A 20,795-nucleotide genomic window follows, 5' to 3' on the forward strand; every position below is an offset into this window, starting at 1 on the left:
CCTCTGTTGCTCACCCTAAGGTTTCTCCTATTTATTTTCAACAACATTCCAGACCATCAACAACTGTTTTGTGCATTTGTACAGTAGCCCTTAAGCCTTGTCTATGACTGGATTCCTTATGTTGACCCAATTTGCTGGCCATTATTTGTGTGTGTTTATACTGTAGCTTGATCAGCCTAAAATAAAACAACTGTTTCTCAAATTATGTCTGTGTATTCCTGATACACCAACAGAATGAGCTCATAGTGATCACTACAAGCGGAGCTGATCATCTCCCGAATCCTCTCATCACAGTACGCTGTGCAGTTGTCTGTATATTGTGCTACATTTGTATAGTGTAAGCATCTTTGTTACTTTACTTGCAAGAATAAGAAAAAAGTTAGATACACTGAATATTAGTTGATCTTTTCCATCATTACCTGTGTTCTAAATGTTATGGAGGTGTGTGGTTTACAGTAGGTGACCTAAATATCGCTATATTTTACAGTGAGACATTGCCACCCCATAATGATCACATGACCATCCTGGCCACCCCACAGAAAATGTCCTGGCTCCGCCACTTTGTTTCCCATACGTAAACTAATGTGTGTCTTGTATTACAAGATTCACCACGATCAACTCCAAACCCCTTACTATTATTCATCAAAATATTTTTAATTGTAATTCTTTTGTACTTTTACACAGTGGTTTTACTCAAGTTAAAGTTCTTGGTACTCCATTTAAAACTGGTATCAACCAACAAGTTAGTTGTAAGGTGGGTGTTGTGGGGTGTTGAAGGTCACAAATAACACATCATGATCATAATAAAGTTTTTTCTTTCACACTGAGATTCTAAGTAATGGCACTATCAGGTTTCTGTTCTATGTAATACAAGATGCACATCAAAATTGTATCAGATGCAGATTTATTGATATCAACATCCATGTTTAAAAGATTATTGTACATATTTTTGTGTGTCTCAATATATAAAAAGTATTGTGTCAATCAATATATGTCAACATCGAAAAAGCATTATTTGTATAAGTATTATTAAAGTATGGGACAGAACAAATTATACAATAATGCAAGATAAGAGAAAGTCAAATATTCTGACCTCGGACATAAGAGGCAGGTAACTAAAAACTAAAAATATGTCCTATTGTACTGAACCACTTGGGAAAATGAGAAAATACAGCACCAACTTTCTTTCTACCGATTACATGTCACTTCTCCAAGAGGGATGAAGTTTATTTTTACCACACAAAAGTTGTATAATTGTGTTTCTAATTTGTGTCAGTTTAAAACCATATATGAGTGGATTGATGATTGGAGGAATAAAGAGAAATACTATTCCCATAAAATTATTGATGCTTTCCGATAACTGGTTTGAGCCAAATCGCATGTACAACAAATCAAAAAGCAAACTTACAACAACAACAATTAAACATAGTAAATGTGGAAGACATGTTTGCATAAACTTACTTCTGTTCTCACTGGAAAAAATACAGGTTTTTATCAAATACATGTAAGACCATACAATAAAAATGACATGCAAAAAATAAAACATGTAATTAATAGCTGGAATGATAATGTATGCTATAGAAACAGAACAGGCTAGTTTACCAACCAGAAAATTAATGCAGTAGATCTTTGGTATGTGTGAACCACATAACCTTGATAATGACGTGGTTATCGTGCCCATGAGCACCAAGTACAAAGGAACAAGCCAAGCAGCAAACACAAATATGCCTATTTTTTCCCTGGTCATCACAGAGTGGTATATTAGAGGTTGACAAATCGCTAAATATCTGTCGTAGGCTATTACTACAAGAAAAGAGAAATCAGCACAAGCTGATGAGTGCAGCACAAAACCCTGCAGAAGACATCCAGCATAAGAGATGACATGAGTGGGAGACAAAAGATCAAAGAGGAACTTTGGATAAAAACCTGCTGTCCCGTACAGTGAATTGATGCACAGATTACAGAGGAAGATGTACATGGGCTCATGAAGGTTTTTATCCACAATAATTATCACAATGATGGTCAAATTTACCAGCCAAATCACACAGTAACACAACAAAGTGAGGACGAAGAGAGTAACTCTGAAGTGTTCTGTGCCATTTAACCCTGACAGAGTTAACATTGTAATTACTGAAACGTTATCCATCACAAAATGTTACACTCTATCCTTTAAAAATAAAGAGTCAGATGGGTTCAATCGTATTCCTGGGAGGGAAAAAATGAGCCTCCAGCTCTGTGTTTAAGAGCAATCAAACTAGCTGAAAGACGGAGAAAGAGTTTGGTGCTGTATAGAGTTTATCCCCAAAAATGGAAATAAACCCGAGCCTGTTCTAGACCGAGTTGTCGCCTTTTGTGTCTCTCTTTTTATCTGAAGAGAAAGTGCTACCTCTTAATTCAAATGAGGGGAGTTCCTTCTTTCTGCCACCAGCTGATTTGAAAATGTAAATCTAACCTACGGTAATCAGCACTCACTGACTCTTCTAATAAAACACTGCATACAGCATTTAAAATATCCTGTGTGTGGTTTTCCCAGTAGGCTATGTCTATGCTTGGCTTTTCCTTTATTTGTTTGACATAATATTTGATGGCATACTACATGTCACCTGTCAAAATAATATAGTTTATTGTTTGTTTGTTTTTTGTTGTTTTTTTGGGGGGGTTGCTGTAGAATGAATTAAATTATTAAAGCAGTACTAGTGTGAAAGCGAACTTTACTGGACTATATGGAAACAATGTAACAAAAAAAAAAATTGTGTGAAAGCGCCCTTAGTTCACACAGCACCTAGGCCTGTTAATTGTCTCCTCAGTCTCTGCTGCACCTGTCCTGTTTGGGTCTAAACTCAGCACACTTATCTCTCCATCAGTATTTCACTGCAGGAGTTGCCCCAGTTTGTTCCATTCTGGGTTCAATCTCGGTCAATGTATTTTCTTCTCTCATCATCATTATGATCACTTATATGGGTTGTTGACAAATAAGAAGTAAAAAATCATTTTTTTGTAAAACACATTTTTTGAAGAAAAAAAATATTCATGTAGTTCGAAATCTGATATTTGAGATAAGTGATCACTAACTTTTTCAATTTTTTCACTGTTTTTTTTAACATCTTCTCTGACCTCCACCGGCAGTGGCTCAGGTGGTAGAGCAGGTCGTCCAATGACCAGAGGGTTGGTGGTTCGAATCCCGCTCTGCCCCAGTCGCTGTCGTAGTGTCCTTGGGCAAGACACCTTACCCACCTTACCTCGAGTGAATGCGTATGAATGATCATGGTGGTGGTCAGAGGGGCCGCACATTGGCAGCCACGCTTCCGTCAGTCTGCCTACACGTAGCTTACCACCACCGGTGTGAATGTGTATGAATGAATAATATGTGTCCTATGGTGTGATGTAAAAAAAAAAATTAAGAAAAAAAAAACTTCAATACTACACAAATAGCATGAGACAGATTTATCTTAATTGTGAGACACTTATTTTCATAAAGTGTTACCTATTTAATGAGAAATTATGAATAACATGATTTTTTCCCCATGACTTGTTGACCGTTTTCAATCAATGCAATTGAATGTGAGTCAAACTTTTCAAAACTGTTGAAAAAATTTAAATAATCCAAGGTGAATGATGATAATATATGCCCTAATGCAATACTCAGCCATTTTTTAGGATATTTTCGACATACAAATACATTTTTGCTCCTTTTATGTGTGTTACACCATAGGACATATGTCACACTAAAGGCCAGAAACAGTCAGTAAAGAGAAATTGAGAGATTTTACATTGAAATATTTTTCATTTAACTGAACGAATATTATTTTTTTTTTTACAAACAATATCAAACATATTTTTAAACAAAGCAAAAAATAATAGTTTTCACCTAACTAACGTACAAATTTTCAGCAAAAACAGAAAATATTTAAATTAATGTAGCTATTTTGCATTTAAAAACACTGAAAATGGCCAAGTTAAGAAAAACTGTTTAAAAAAATCTTATTTAATTGTTTAAACTGCTTTTTTAAGGAGACCTTGTCCTCCAGTGTGACATATTTGTCCTTTGGTGTCACACCGTGTCACACTAAAGGACATTTCAGCCTTTTGTGTTTACCGTCCTATTCCTAGCTAACCTGTCTTTAGAAGTTAGCAGTTAGCATTTGTAGAATTCTCCGTAATAATTATGTAGTTTAACCAACAGTTTTTAATCAAAAAATATAATTTAAGGACAAAGGACAACAAAACTGAACACTTTCATGGTGGTTCGGAAAAAGTTAAATATTTGAATAATGCTGAGACAAGAAATATCATTGGCTTCATAAGAGGCTTCAGTAACAGGAATTTGAATGGGGTCCTTCAATTAAATAAAGTTGTTTGTGGAATTGCCCGATTTAAAATCAGAATAAGGTGTCACACTGAAGGACGTGGTTTTCTGTGACCGAATGTATCAAGTTCTTATGCATTTAGAAATATATGGATGAAAAAAGTGATTGCCATTTATTAAAATAAGCACTTGCACTTGTAAGTTATTTATAAACATTTTATGCTTTTTAAAAAAAACTTATAAAAGTTGTAATTAGTTTAATTATGCATAATTTTGAGATTTGACTCAAAAATGTAAAAAATCTAATAACAAAGCAGTTTTTATAACAGGTCCATGTACAAATGAATGTTTAACCATTTACTGTATTTTACATGGCACAGTTTTCAATGGTTGATGATGTACCCTTGGAATTATTTATGACCACCTGGACTTCTGATTTAGTGCAAATAAACATGATGTTTGCACACATTTAACATTTAATTTGGTTTGGTTTTGTTCAAATTAAGATTCTACAATTATAATGAGAGTAATAATTATATTCTACAGGGTTAATAAATCAATGTCTCATATTTCCTTACAGTTACATCAACATAACTCCAGTATTTGATTGTGCTGCAGCTTCTACACTCAGTCCTGATTACGGTGAGATTCTTGATCAACCGTCTTTCTTTTCTACATTCTCTATTTGTGTTTGCTGTTTCTTATCACCTGCCAGTGAGAGTTGATTTTAAATAAATGTGAAGTAAAACAGGTAATGGATCACAAAAAAAAAAAAAAAGTCAGCAACTTATGCATCATCAAATCTAAACCACAGCAGGAAAATGTTGATTGATTTATTGACAGCTTTCTTTTATTATGTGAGTGGTACTTTAAAGCAGAAGTGAGTGATCCGGTCGTTTTCGCTAATGCTGCGTTCCAGGCAGGCTTTTGAAATCATAAATTACAGCTTCAAGTCACAACTTACGACTTTGTAGCGTTCCAGGCAACCCACTCGTGTTTTTCCGACCTGTTTTACCGGTGAAAGTCACTATAACGGCCACTCGTAACTTCCGACCGGTGAACTCGTACCAGATCGAACTGGTACCACTTCACGGTCGGAAAAATACGAGTTTCCTTGAACGCACCATAACAGTCCTCGTCGCTACGTCACCACATTCACGGCGTTCCTTGGCTGCACACACAGCCCTGCATGCCGTTCTCTCTCCTCATTGGATAAAAACTGTAGGATACGATAAATGTTTTCTCTTCGGCTCAGAGCAGAGCAGAGGGACTGAGAGACCCGTGTTTCAGTCCAAACACTCTATGTAAGTGATTGCTGTCGGAAGATATAACTATTTAAGACTTATATTAACACAAATATATCACTCACTTCTGCTTTAATATTGTGTTATTCTGAATGATGGTAAACATATACAGTACATTGGTCCATGACTTATCTACAGCAATCTACATATCCACAATAATTAACACAATAATGGTCACATTTACCAGGCAAATCACAAAATAACAAAAAAAGCAAGAGCAAATAGACTCTGAAGTGTACTGAGCTATTTGACCCTGATAAAGTAAGGAGAGTAATCACTGAAATGTTATCCATCTTGCAGTTTGCTCTTACATTATTAAAGAAAGATGTCCAGTGTTGCATCTACTCAGTCATAACAAACAAAAAGGTGTTTATTAATGTCAGATTGTCTAATAACCAAAATGATCTTTAAACGTATCTGGACATTTTCCCTAAGTCAAATGCAATCACACCTTTAGTCGAAGATCCAACCCTCTTCTACGAACAAAATCAAGAATTCTGTTTCTTATTTGTGTCAGTATGAACCCATATATGAGTGGGTTGATGATGGGAGGAATAAAGAGAAATATCATTGCCATAAAATTCTGGACACTTTGTGGTAACTGTTTTGAGCTAAATCGCATGTACAACAAATCAAAAAGCAAACATACCACTACAACAATTAACGAGGCTAAATGTGGAAGACATGTCTGCAAAAACTTAATTCTGTCCGTTTTGGATCTCAGACACGTTTTGATAAGGTACGCATAAGACCAAACAACAACCATAACATGGCCAAAATAGAAAGTATAATTAAATGCTGGAATAATGAGGTTTGCAATAGAGGTAGAACATGCAAGATTAGAAACTAACCAATTGACACAGTAAATCTTTGGTATGTGCGAGCCACATAACCTTGATAATGATGTTGTTATTGTGCTCATGAACAGCAAATTAAAGGGAACAAGCCAAGCTACAAACACAAACGCACAAACTCTTTGTGTAGTCATCACAGAATGATAAACCAGAGGTTTACAAATAGCCACATATCTGTCAAAAGACATGAGAGTTAGAATAGAGAAATCAGCACAAGCTGATGAGTGCAGCACAAAACCCTGCAGAAGACATGCAGCATAAGAGATGACATGAGTGGGAGACAAAAGATCAAAGAGGAACTTTGGATAAAAACCTGCTGTCCCGTACAGTGAATTGATGCACAGATTACAGAGGAAGATGTACATGGGCTCATGAAGGTTTTTATCAACAATAATTATCACAATGATGGTCAAATTTACCAGCCAAATCACACAGTAACACAACAAAGTGAGGACAAAGAGAGTAACTCTGAAGCGTGACGTGCCATTTAACCCTGACAGAGTTAACATTGTAATTACTGAAACGTTATCCATCACAAAATGTTACACTTTATCCTTTAAAAATAAGGAGTCAGATGGGTTCAATCGTATTCCTGGGAGGGAAAAAATGGGCCTCCAGCTCTGTGTTTAAGAGCAATCAAACTAGCTGAAAGACGGAGAAAGAGTTTGGTGCTGTATAGAGTTTATCCCCAAAAATGGAAATAAACCCGAGCCTGTTCTAGACCAGACTGAGTTGTCGCCTTTTGTGTCTCTCTTTTTATCTGAAGAGAAAGTGCTACCTCTTAATTCAAATGAGGGGAGTTCCTTCTTTCTGCCACCAGCTGATTTGAAAATGTAAATCTAACCTACGGTAATCAGCACTCACTGACTCTTCTAATAAAACACTGAGCATTTAAAATATCCTGTGTGTGGTTTTCCCAGTAGGCTATGTCTATGCTTGGCTTTTCCTTTATTTGTTTGACATAATATTTGATGGCATACTACATGTCACCTGTCAAAATAATATAGTTTATTGTTTGCTTGTTTTTTGTCGTTTTTTGGGGGGGTTGCTGTAGAGTGAATTAAATTATTAAAATTAATAATTTATTTATTGAGGTATGATATGAATTTATGGTACATGTATAAGTGAGAGATATGTAGTATGCACATATGTTTTGATCTATTTTTATGTCGTTAAATGTATGTTTTGTTTGTAGATGTATGTTGTTGAATATGTTACGTTTTTTGTTGTTGTTGTTGTGGTTAAATTATTCCACCAATAAAGATGGTGGAATTTCTGATGGCTGATTAGGGGCCTAACATGTTGACACAAAGCAGGTTGGGTCCATGGACACATAGTTGTTGAATTGTGAGTTGTTGTTCACTGGATGAGTAAGCAGATGTGCAGATGTTCACAAATTAAGCAAAATTACATTTTGTGAGGTGAAAATAAGGCCACTTAAAGTAACATGCCGACATGTGTGATGTGCATGTAAAACAAGTCATGCATGAAGACCTGGAAATTGCAGTCTGAGCATCTTTTATTCATATATGGCACATGTATTTTCAGAACATTTTTAGTTGTCCAAAAAATGGCATGGCTAAGGATTTGCAATATTAATATGTGACAAATATACAATATTAGAGTTCCCTATTAGAGGTTATTTAGAGGCTGCATTCCGCTGCCCTGTAGACTCGCGTTACTATACCGATACGCGGCTCTCGGCTGGATCTAATTTCGTCGGAACGACTTGTAATGACACCAAATCTGGGTGAGTAAATGATCGTATTTTATGATAGAAATAAGGTCCAGATTGTAAAAAAAAAAGAAAAAAAAAAGGCAATTCCCCTGTCACATCAAGAGTTTCACATTACAGACAATAAGTCAGAACTGTTTGCTTTGCAAACTTTTCGAATGTTTAGGCCACTATTGTATTTTCAAGACAAGCAGCTAGAATATGCCCTGTGAGTAGTGCTATGTCAGGACAGACTGGGCCGGACTTCTAGTCAGATGAATGATATGCAAATATTTCATCATTATTCCAAACGGTTTCACTGTGGGTCATGGATATCCCACATTTGGTCATTTTCTTTTTTTTTTTCACTCGAACATCCCTCTTGCCCACCCAATCCAAGCTTAAAGCAGAAGTGAGTGATATATTTGTGTTAATATAAGTCTTAAATAGTTATATCTTCCGACAGCAATCACTTACATAGAGTGTTTGGACTGAAACACGGGTCTCTCAGTCCCTCTGCTCTGCTCTGAGCCGAAGAGAAAACATTTATCGTATCCTACAGTTTTTATCCAATGAGGAGAGAGAACGGCATGCAGGGCTGTGTGTGCAGCCAAGGAACGCCGTGAATGTGGTGACGTAGCGACGAGGACTGTTATGGTGCGTTCAAGGAAACTCGTATTTTTCCGACCGTGAAGTCGTACCAGTTCGATCTGGTACGAGTTCACCGGTCGGAAGTTACGAGTGGCCGTTATAGTGACTTTCACCGGTAAAACAGGTCGGAAAAACACGAGTGGGTTGCCTGGAACGCTACAAAGTCGTAAGTTGTGACTTGAAGCTGTAATTTACGATTTCAAAAGCCTGCCTGGAACGCAGCATTAGCGAAAACGACCGGGTCACTCACTTCTGCTTTAAGGGAAAAACATTTGTCCAATGGAAATATAGGCTAGAACAGACCCAAAATTCACCAACCCTTATTATGAACGCCAGGTGATTTTCACACAAAACCCGCCCTATTCTGTCTGTGATTGGTCATTGTTGTTTGTGATCTCAGAACTTCACTCAAACACTTAGTTCACACAGCACCTAGGCCTGTTAATTGTCTCCTCAGTCTCTGCTGCACCTGTCTGTTTGGGTCTAAACTCAGCACACTTATCTCTCCATCAGTATTTCACTGCAGGAGTTGCCCCAGTTTGTTCCATTCTGGGTTCAATCTCGGTCAATGTATTTTCTTCTCTCATCATCATTATGATCACTTATATGGGTTGTTGACAAATAAGAAGTAAAAAATCATTTTTTTGTAAAACACATTTTTTGAAGAAAAAAAATATTCATGTAGTTCGAAATCTAATATTTGAGATAAGTGATCACTAACTTTTTCAATTTTTTCACTGTTTTTTTTTACATCTTCTCTGACCTCCACCGGCAGTGGCTCAGGTGGTAGAGCGGGTCGTCCAATGACCAGAGGGTTGGTGGTTCGAATCCCGCTCTGCCCCAGTCGCTGTCGTAGTGTCCTTGGGCAAGACACCTTACCCACCTTACCTCGAGTGAATGCGTATGAATGATCATGGTGGTGGTCGGAGGGGCCGCACATTGGCAGCCACGCTTCCGTCAGTCTGCCTACACGTAGCTTACCACCACCGATGTGAATGTGTATGAATGAATAATATGTGTCCTATGGTGTGATGTAAAAAAAAAAAAATAAGAAAAAAAAAACTTCAATACTACACAAATAGCATGAGACAGATTTATCTTAATTGTGAGACACTTATTTTCATAAAGTGTTACCTATTTAATGAGAAATTATGAATAACATGATTTTTTCCCCATGACTTGTTGACCATTTTCAATAAATGCAATTGAATGTGAGTCAAACTTTTCAAAACTGTTGAAAAAATTTAAATAATCCAAGGTGAATGATGATAATATATGCCCTAATGCAATACTCAGCCATTTTTTAGGATATTTTCGACATACAAATACATTTTTGCTCCTTTTATGTGTGTTACACCATAGGACATTATGTCACACTAAAGGCCAGAAACAGTCAGTAAAGAGAAATTGAGAGATTTTACATTGAAATATTTTTCATATAACTGAAATAATATTCTTTTTTTTACAAACAATATCAAACATATTTTTAAACAAAGCAAAAAAATTATAGTTTTCACCTAACTAATGTACAAATTTTCAGCAAAAACAGAAAATATTTAAATTAATGTAGCTACTGCATTTAAAAACACTGAAAATGGCCAAGGTAAGAAAAATTGTTTTAAAAAAATCTTATTTAATTGTTTAAACTGCTTTTTTAAAGGTGTACAGAAAAGAAAATTGAATTTGAGCCCACTCTGGATCATACAATGTGATAACTCATCTATCAGACGATGTAGGCCAAAGTTTGTGCAAAATTCTACTTTTGAGTAAATCCAGGATTAAAGTGTGTTTTTTTATTTTCACATTGGATAATGCAGGCGCACGGATTATACGTCAGCCTGTACACGATTCATCAGCCACTGATATTGGATCTGTCATCCGTCATTCAAACGTCTGAGACACACACACACACACACGGAGCTCGGTCTCGCTCCAAGCTTTGAATATCCCGCCCGCTCGATAACGACCAATCAAATTCGTTTTCCTTACTCGGGTAAACTCGTGTTGCAGCTCGTGACAACTCAGCGCGACAAACAGGACAAATGGCCATTTCTGTACACCTTTAAGGAGACCTTGTCCTCCAGTGTGACATATTTGTCCTTTGGTGTTACACCAAAGGACAAATCGTGTCACACTAAAGGACATTTCAGCCTTTTGTGTTAGTTAATTATCGTCCTATTCCTAGCTAACCTGTCTTTAAGTTAGCATTTGTATAATTCTCCGTAGTTTAACCAACAGTTTTTAATCAAAAAATATAATTTAGTGACGTCACACCAAAGGACAACAAAACTGAACACTTTCATGGTGGTTCGGAAAAAGTTAAATATTTGAATAATGCTGAGACAAGAAATATCATTGGCTTCATAAGAGGCTTCAGTAACAGGAATTTGAATGGGGTCCTTCAATTAAATAAAGTTGTTTGTGGAATTGCCCGATTTAAAATCAGAATAAGGTGTCACACTGAAGGACATGGTTTTCTGTGACCGAATGTATCAGTTCTTATGCATTTAGAAATATATGGATGAAAAAAGTGATTGCCATTTATTAAAATAAGCACTTGCACTTGTAAGTTATTTATAAACATTTTGTGCTTTTAAAAAAAAAACTTATAAAAGTTGTAATTAATTTAATTATGCATAATTTTGAGATTTGACTCAAAAATGTAAAAGATCTAATAACAAAGCAGTTTTTTATAACAGGTCCATGTACAAATTAATGTTTAACCATTGACTGTATTTTACATGGCACAGTTTTCAATGGTTGATGATGAACCCTTGGAATTATTTATGACCACCTGGACTTCTGATTTAGTGCAAATAAACATGATGTTTGCACACATTTAACATTTAATTTGGTTTGGTTTTGTTCAAATTAAGATGCTTCAATTATAATGAGAGTAATAATTATATTCTACAGGTTTAATAAATCAATGTCTATTTCCTTACAGTTACATCAACATAACTTCATTATTTGATTGTGCTGCAGCTTCTACACTCAGTCCTGATTACGGTGAGATTCTTGATCAACCGTCTTTCTTTTCTACATTCTCTATTTTGTGTTTGCTGTTTCTTATCACCTGCCAGTGAGAGTTGATTTTAAATAAATGTGAAGTAAAACAGGTAATGGATCACAAACAAACAAAAAAAAGTCAGCAACTTATGCATCATCAAATCTAAACCACAGCAGGAAAATGTTGATTGATTTATTGACAGCCTTCTTTTATTATGTGAGTGGTACTTTAAAGCAGAAGTGAGTGATCCGGTCGTTTTCGCTAATGCTGCGTTCCAGGCAGGCTTTTGAAATCGTAAATTACAGCTTCAAGTCACAACTTACGACTTTGTAGCGTTCCAGGCAACCCACTCGTGTTTTTCCGACCTGTTTTACCGGTGAAAGTCACTATAACGGCCACTCGTAACTTCCGACTGGTGAACTACCAGATCGAACTGGTACCACTTCACGGTCGGAAAAATACGAGTTTCCTTGAACGCACCATAACAGTCCTCGTCGCTACGTCACCACATTCACGGCGTTCCTTGGCTGCACACACAGCCCTGCATGCCGTTCTCTCTCCTCATTGGATAAAAACTGTAGGATACGATAAATGTTTTCTCTTCGGCTCAGAGCAGAGCAGAGGGACTGAGAGACCCGTGTTTCAGTCCAAACACTCTATGTAAGTGATTGCTGTCGGAAGATATAACTATTTAAGACTTATATTAACACAAATATATCACTCACTTCTGCTTTAATATTGTGTTATTCTGAATGATGGTAAACATATACAGTACATTGGTCCATGACTTATCTACAGCAATCTACATATCCACAATAATTAACACAATAATGGTCACATTTACCAGGCAAATCACAAAATAACAAAAAAAGCAAGAGCAAATAGACTCTGAAGTGTACTGAGCTATTTGACCCTGATAAAGTAAGGAGAGTAATCACTGAAATGTTATCCATCTTGCAGTTTGCTCTTACATTATTAAAGAAAGATGTCCAGTGTTGCATCTACTCAGTCATAACAAACAAAAAGGTGTTTATTAATGTCAGATTGTCTAATAACCAAAATGATCTTTAAACGTATCTGGACATTTTCCCTAAGTCAAATGCAATCACACCTTTAGTCGAAGATCCAACCCTCTTCTACGAACAAAATCAAGAATTCTGTTTCTTATTTGTGTCAGTATGAACCCATATATGAGTGGGTTGATGATGGGAGGAATAAAGAGAAATATCATTGCCATAAAATTCTGGACACTTTGTGGTAACTGTTTTGAGCTAAATCGCATGTACAACAAATCAAAAAGCAAACATACCACTACAACAATTAACGAGGCTAAATGTGGAAGACATGTCTGCAAAAACTTAATTCTGTCCGTTTTGGATCTCAGACACGTTTTGATAAGGTACGCATAAGACCAAACAACAACCATAACATGGCCAAAATAGAAAGTATAATTAAATGCTGGAATAATGAGGTTTGCAATAGAGGTAGAACATGCAAGATTAGAAACTAACCAATTGACACAGTAAATCTTTGGTATGTGCGAGCCACATAACCTTGATAATGATGTTGTTATTGTGCTCATGAACAGCAAATTAAAGGGAACAAGCCAAGCTACAAACACAAACGCACAAACTCTTTGTGTAGTCATCACAGAATGATAAACCAGAGGTTTACAAATAGCCACATATCTGTCAAAAGACATGAGAGTTAGAATAGAGAAATCAGCACAAGCTGATGAGTGCAGCACAAAACCCTGCAGAAGACATGCAGCATAAGAGATGACATGAGTGGGAGACAAAAGATCAAAGAGGAACTTTGGATAAAAACCTGCTGTCCCGTACAGTGAATTGATGCACAGATTACAGAGGAAGATGTACATGGGCTCATGAAGGTTTTTATCAACAATAATTATCACAATGATGGTCAAATTTACCAGCCAAATCACACAGTAACACAACAAAGTGAGGACAAAGAGAGTAACTCTGAAGCGTGACGTGCCATTTAACCCTGACAGAGTTAACATTGTAATTACTGAAACGTTATCCATCACAAAATGTTACACTTTATCCTTTAAAAATAAGGAGTCAGATGGGTTCAATCGTATTTCTGGGAGGGGAAAAATGGGCCTCCAGCTCTGTGTTTAATCATCCTTTACATGAGGACTATATTCTGCCATGGAATGAACTGCTGGAGAAAAAATAAGGTCCAAAACACAGCCAGTTGCTATCAGGGACCCTTTATTTCTAACAAGTACAAAATAACAGTCTCAGTAAGTCAGAAAAATTCATTAAAGTGTCTGAATAATTTCTTTAAAAAGGCTGGGATGTACAGAGTTTGGTGCTATAGAGTTTATCCCAAAAAATGGAAATAAACCCGAGCCTGTTCTAGACTAGACTGAGTTGTCGCCTTTTGTGTCTCTGTTTTTATCTGAAGAGAAACTCCTACCTCTTATTCAAATGAGGGGAGTTCCTTCTTTCTGCCACCAGCTGTGTGTGGTTTTCCCAGTAGGCTATGTCTATGCTTGGCTTTTCCTTTATTTGTTTGACATAATATTTAGTTTAGTTTAGTTACCTTTATTTAAACTCGTTAATACACTGAGGGAAGCCTCATTTACAGTGCAGACGAGAGAACAGAGCAAAACAAACAAAACAGAACAGATATACACAATAAAATACAGTAAAGGACAGTAGACATCAGAGGAAACAATTACAAACGGAAGACAGGGAATTATTGACCAGAGTGGTAGCAGTGAGAGTACTGTGCTGTGGCCTAAAGCCAGATTGATGTGGACTGGATTCAGAATGAAATTAGTTGATAGGAATTCTTTGAGTTGAAGGTTTATTGAGGACTCTAGTAATTTGGCTAAGCAGGACAATTTAGAAATGGGTCTATAGTTATCTGGATTACAGGAATCACCACCCTTGTGAAGAGGAACTACGCTTGCTATTTTCCAGATACTTGGAATGGAACCTGATGAGATGGAGAGATTGAGTATGTGAGTTATTGGCTTAGCAATCAAACTAGCTGAAAGACGGAGAAAAAAGGGGTCTAATTCATCAGCACCAGTAGCTTTCTTCGAATCTAGTGAGCAAAGAGACCTTATTACAAAGTTCACATCAACAGGATTTAAATTGAACTGAAGACGATCAGAGGAGCGTGGGGGGAAAGAAGGTTCTTCTTCTTCTTCTTCTTCTTCAATGCGGGTCAGGGGTCACAGGAGCGGAGGGTCAGTTCAATGTTGGAAGCTAGGAGGTGTTTTTTGTCGTTTTTTGGGGGGGGGGTTGCTGTAGAGTGAATTACTTAATCATTTATTTATTGAGGTATGATATGAATTTATGGTACAAGTGAGAGATATGTAGTATGCACATACTGATTATATGTTTTGATCTATTTTTATGTCGTTAAATGTATGTTTTGTTTGTAGAGGTATGTTGTTGAATATGTTACTTTTTTTGTTGTTGTTGTCAAATTATTCCACCAATAAGAAAGACGGTGGAATTTCTATAATGGCTGATTAAGGGGCCTAACATGTGCCAAGAAACCACCACAAACAGTCTGGACTGTTGACACAAAGCAGGTTGGGTCCATGGACACATAGTTGTTGAATTGTGAGTTGTTGTTCACTGGATGAGTAAGCAGATGTGCAGATGTTCACAAATTAAGCAAAATTACATTTTGTGAGGTGAAAATAAGGCCACTTAAAGTAACATGCCGACAGATGTGCATGTAGAAACAAGTAATGCACGGAGACCTGGAAATTGCAGTCTGAGCATAGTTATACATTTTATTCATGTATGGCACATGTATTTTCAGAACATTTTTAGTTGTCCAAAAAAATGGCATGGCTAAGGATTTGCAATATTAATATGTGACAAATATACAAAATGTTCAGTCATTTGATGTTATTTTTATTTCAACATTTCATCACATAATTTGCATTGGAGTATTAGAAGTCATTTCATTCAAAATGTATCATGCAACACTCTTACAGTCAGGTTACTACTTGCAGAACATCGTGAATCTCTCCTCTCAGAGATATAGGCAGATATAGGCTTTCAAACTGATCATTGCTTATTCCTTGATAACATCCTTAAAGTGTGTCTTCTGATTTCAGGTAACTTGAGTCCATACACAATGGGATTCAGAGCTGGAGGAATGACAACGAACTCCAGTGATAAAATCACAGCTACAACTGGGTTTATCTCTTCAAAATTATACCGGCTTAAGGCAATATCACAGAATCCTGTGATGGAGTAAACCACAAATGAAACTATGTGAGGCAGACAGCTCTGTAATACTTTGCCTTTGAATTCTGCTGATTTCCTCCAGCATACAGCTACTATTCGTAAATAGGTGTAGAGGACGTAAAAAAGGGGAAGGAAAGCTGTGGCAATGGTCAAAAGCATACCGACTGCATTATTGACAGCAGTGGTCACACATGATAATTTTACAATATTCCAGTTGGCACAAAACACTTTTTGTATCTCATTGCCACATAAGGGAAGCCTGGCCGACAGGGAAATGCATGCAGTAAGAACAAGACATGGAAAAACCCAAGCAATAACTGCCAAGTTCATAACAGTTTTACGGTTCATCTTTCTGTTATAATGCAGAGAATGACAAACAGCCACATATCGATCATGAGCCATGATGCCGAGAATGGTCAGTTCACAGGAAGCATAGGTGTAAAGGATATAGAGCTGAGTGAAACAAGCAGGACGAGAGATTAAATGAGTGTCAGACAGAAGGTCCATGAGGAACCTGGGGAAGAAACCAGTCGAACCATACAGAGAGTTGAAAGACAAAAATGCAATAAACATATACATGGGCTCATGTAGAGCTCTTTCTCGTGATATCACCACTATGATGACAAGATTAGCAGAGACAATGAAGCTGTAGAGCAACAGGCAAAACACAAAGGCTGGATAGCGGTAGTGTCCGATGTTCATGAACATGGTGAAGTTAAAGTAAAAGGGGAAAGTGTTGTTTTCCATCCCACTCACACTCAACCAGAGGCAAAGGCTTCACTCATTTGGTCTTTATTTTAAGATGAACTCTCATTCCTGACAGCATCTGCAAGAAGGAAGGCTTACACTGTTGTGTGATACATTACAAATAAAAAAAACTTAAATACAAGCATTGAGACAATAATATGTTATATGTTGGTCATATAGTCATACAGTCTTACTCTACTTACCAGACTAGGTGTTTGTCACCTTGAGGTACGCACTACATTTTGCTCTTAGTTCGAGCTGTAGATGCCACAGCTTTAAGTAAGAAGGAGGAGGTAACACAGTTTTATCTTGTCTGACTCATGATGCCGTCACTGTTTTCAGGAGAACTGACTATTATGTCATCATCATCATCATCTAAAGCATCCTAAGAACAATACTTCTGTGAACGTAGCTATATAATCTTTTTTATGATATGTGGTGATCAATGTAATCTCTCGTTTATAAAACCAAAACAACTATAAAGAGAAACGATGTGGGACAATACACAGTATATGGGTGATCTCTACATATGGTGCTGTTTCCCAGTGTCCATTTCAGCTTTCCAGCCTCCCAGCTCCCGAACAGGGTGAACATGTCAGATGGAGCCTGGTTTATCGTCGAGGCCTGACCCCCCCCTGAAAAAACTGTCTCACAGGGACAGTGATAGTTCAAAAGCTCAAAAGTGGGCAACTCTGAGTGACACCTTTGTGTTTTTATCACCAGCCAAGGTTTAATTGTGCAGGGAGGCTAAAATACATATTGTTCTCTTTCAATAGGTGAGGCTGATTCATCGATATCTAATTATCTAATTAGTAAAATTAGTAAAACTGTGAATATTGTCATCAATGTAGATGAATATTGATGGTGACCAAGGTTTCCTCTTCTTCAGGTTTTTACTATGTGCTAGTTATGGATGTCTGTATAAAATATTGTTTTTAATGTATCCTATACTTAAAGCAGAAGTAAGCGATCCGGTCGTTTTGGCTAATGCTGCGTTCCAGGCAGGCTTTTGAAACAGTAAATTACAGCTTCAAATCACGACTTACGACTTTGTAGCGTTCCAGGCAACCCACTCGTGTTTTTCCGACCTGTTTTACCTGTGAAAGTCACTATAACGGCCACTCGTAACTTCCGACCCGTGAACTCGTACCAGATCGAACTGGTACGACTTCACAGGTCGGAAAAACACGAGTTAAGAGTTGCCTTGAACGCACCATAACGTCTTGTCAGTTAGCAGCCCCCGCCCTCATCCCTACGTCACCACATTCAGGCGCATCCCTTGGCTGCACCAGACTGGCTCTGGCTGCACAAACAGCCCTGCATGCCGTTCTCTCTCCTCATTGGATAAAACTTGTAGGATACGAGGAAAGTTTTCTCCTCGGCTCAGAGCAGAGCAGAGTGCCTGACAGACCCGTGTTTCGGTCCAAACACTCTATAGAAGTGATTGCTGTCGGAAGATATAACTATTTAAGACTTATATTAACACAAAAATATCGCTTACTTCTGCTTTAAAGACTAAAGTTTAGCTCCTTTGAGATTAAAAAAACTCAACAACAACAACCATAAAATTAACACAATACCATTTTTAAAGGAAAAATACAACCAAATATTTAACTGAATGGACAAATGACACCCAGCATCTGAGCAAAGTTATATATTTTATTCATGTATGGCACATGTCTTTTCAGAACATTTTTAGTTGTCCAAAAATGACATGGCTAAAGATTTGCAATATGTGACAAATATACAAAATGTACAGTCATTTGATGTTATTTTTATTTCAACATTTCATCACATAATTTGCGTTGGAGTATTAGAAGTCATTTCATTCAGTATTATGAGAACATTTATCATGCAACACTCTTACAGTCAGGTTACTACTTGCAGAACATCGTGAATCTCTCCTCTCAGAGATATAGGCAGATATAGGCTTTCAAACTGATCATTGCTTATTCCTTGATAACATCCTTAAAGTGTGTCTTCTGATTTCAGGTAACTTGAGTCCATACACAATGGGATTCAGAGCTGGAGGAATGACAACGAACTCCAGTGATAAAATCACAGCTACAACTGGGTTTATCTCTTCAAGATTATACCGGCTTAAGGCAATATCACAGAATCCTGTGATGGAGTAAATCACAAATGAAACTATGTGAGGCAGACAGCTCTGTAATACTTTGCCTTTGAATTCTGCTGATTTCCTCCAGCATACAGCAACTATTCGTAAATAGGTGTAGAGGACGTAAAAAAGGGGAAGGAAAACTGTGGCTATGGTCAAAAGCATACCGACTGCATTATTGACAGCAGTGGTCACACATGATAATTTTACAATATTCCAGTTGGCACAAAACACTTTTGGTATCTCATTGCCACATAAGGGAAGCCTGGCCGACAGGGAAATGCATGCAGTAAGAACAAGACATGGAAAAACCCAAGCAATAACTGCCAAGTTCATAACCGTTTTACGGTTCATCTTTCTGTGATAATGCAGAGAATGACAAACAGCCACATATCGATCATAAGCCATGATGCCGAGAATGGTCAGTTCACAGGAAGCATAGGTGTAAATGACATAGAGCTGAGTGAAACAAGCAGGACGAGAGATTAAATGAGTGTCAGACAGAAGGTCCATGAGGAACCTGGGGAAGAAACCAGTCGAACCATACAGAGAGTTGAAAGACAAAAATGCAACAAACATATACATGGGCTCATGTAGAGCTCTTTCTCGTGATATCACCACTATGATGACAAGATTAGCAGAGACAATGAAGCTGTAGAGCAACAGGCAAAACACAAAGGCTGGATAGCGGTAGTGTCCAATGTTCATGAACATGGTGAAGTTAAAGTAAAAGGGGAAAGTGTTGTTTTCCATCCCACTCACACTCAACCAGAGGCAAAGGCTTCACTCGTTTGGTCTTTATTTTAAGATGAACTCTCATTCCTGACAGCATCTGCAAGAAGGAAGGCTTACACTGTTGTGTGATACATTACAAATAAAAAAAAACTTAAATACAAGCATTGAGACAATAATATGTTATATGTTGGTCATATAGTCATACAGTCTTACTCTACTTACCAGACTAGGTGTTTGTCACCTTGAGGTACGCACTACATTTTGCTCTTAGTTCGAGCTGTAGATGCCACAGCTTTAAGTAAGAAGGAGGAGGTAACACAGTTTTATCTTGTCTGACTCATGATGCCGTCACTGTTTTCAGGAGAACTGACTATTATGTCATCATCATCATCTAAAGCATCCTAAGAACAATACTTCTGTGAACGTTACAGCTATATAATCTTTTTTATGATATGTGGTGATCAATGTAATCTCTCGTTTATAAAACCAAAACAACTATAAAGAGAAACGATGTGGGACAATACACAGTATATGGGTGATCTCTATGGTGCTGTTTCCCAGTGTCCATTTCAGCTTTCCAGCCTCCCAGCTCCCGAACAGGGTGAACATGTCAGATGGAGCCTGGTTTATCGTCGAGGCCTGACCCCCCCTGAAAAAACTGTCTCACAGGGACAGTGATAGTTCAAAAGCTCAAAAGTGGGCAACTCTGACACCTTTGTGTTTTTATCACCAGCCAAGGTTTAATTGTGCAGGGAGGCTAAAATACATATTGTTCTCTTTCAATAGGTGAGGCTGATTCATCGATAGCCTATCTAATTATCTAATTAGTAAAATTAGTAAAACTGTGAATATTGTCATCAATGTAGATGAATATTGATGGTGACCAAGGTTTCCTCTTCTTCAGGTTTTTACTATGTGCTAGTTATGGATGTCTGTATAAAATATTGTTTTTAATGTATCCTATTAAAGCAGAAGTAAGCGATCCGGTCGTTTTGGCTAATGCTGCGTTCCAGGCAGGCTTTTGAAACCGTAAATTACAGCTTCAAGTCACGGCTTACGACTTTGTAGCGTTCCAGGCAACCCACTCGTGTTTTTCCGACCTGTTTTA

General features: G+C 37.3%; 5 protein-coding genes across 5 annotated transcripts; all 5 read right to left on the reverse strand.

Moving 5' to 3' along the window:
• Nucleotides 1–1,195: 1,195 nt before the first annotated feature.
• Nucleotides 1,196–2,146, reverse strand: LOC311004776 (olfactory receptor 3A2-like; the record flags this gene model as incomplete). The annotated part of the gene is made up of 1 exon (XM_083996945.1): nt 1,196–2,146. The coding sequence occupies one exon, from the start codon at nt 2,144–2,146 to the stop codon at nt 1,196–1,198; it is 951 nt and encodes a 316-aa protein (XP_083853071.1).
• A 3,909-nt stretch (nt 2,147–6,055) lies between these two features.
• LOC311004777 (olfactory receptor 6C4-like) lies at nt 6,056–6,997 on the reverse strand (the record flags this gene model as incomplete). Its single annotated transcript, XM_083996946.1, has 1 exon — nt 6,056–6,997. The coding sequence occupies one exon, from the start codon at nt 6,995–6,997 to the stop codon at nt 6,056–6,058; it is 942 nt and encodes a 313-aa protein (XP_083853072.1).
• Nucleotides 6,998–12,944: 5,947 nt separating this feature from the next.
• LOC311004779 (olfactory receptor 6C4-like) lies at nt 12,945–13,886 on the reverse strand (the record flags this gene model as incomplete). The annotated part of the gene is made up of 1 exon (XM_083996948.1): nt 12,945–13,886. The coding sequence occupies one exon, from the start codon at nt 13,884–13,886 to the stop codon at nt 12,945–12,947; it is 942 nt and encodes a 313-aa protein (XP_083853074.1).
• Nucleotides 13,887–15,903: 2,017 nt separating this feature from the next.
• Nucleotides 15,904–16,833, reverse strand: LOC311004780 (olfactory receptor 2K2-like; the record flags this gene model as incomplete). Its single annotated transcript, XM_083996949.1, has 1 exon — nt 15,904–16,833. One exon carries the CDS (start codon nt 16,831–16,833, stop codon nt 15,904–15,906), a length of 930 nt encoding a protein of 309 aa, XP_083853075.1.
• Nucleotides 16,834–18,775: 1,942 nt separating this feature from the next.
• Nucleotides 18,776–19,705, reverse strand: LOC311004781 (olfactory receptor 2K2-like; the record flags this gene model as incomplete). Its single annotated transcript, XM_083996950.1, has 1 exon — nt 18,776–19,705. One exon carries the CDS (start codon nt 19,703–19,705, stop codon nt 18,776–18,778), a length of 930 nt encoding a protein of 309 aa, XP_083853076.1.
• Between the last annotated feature and the right edge of the window lie 1,090 nt (nt 19,706–20,795).

This window comes from Trachurus trachurus (genome assembly GCF_905171665.1).
Source record: "Trachurus trachurus genome assembly, chromosome: 21".
In the NCBI taxonomy this organism is placed as follows: domain Eukaryota; kingdom Metazoa; phylum Chordata; class Actinopteri; order Carangiformes; family Carangidae; genus Trachurus; species Trachurus trachurus.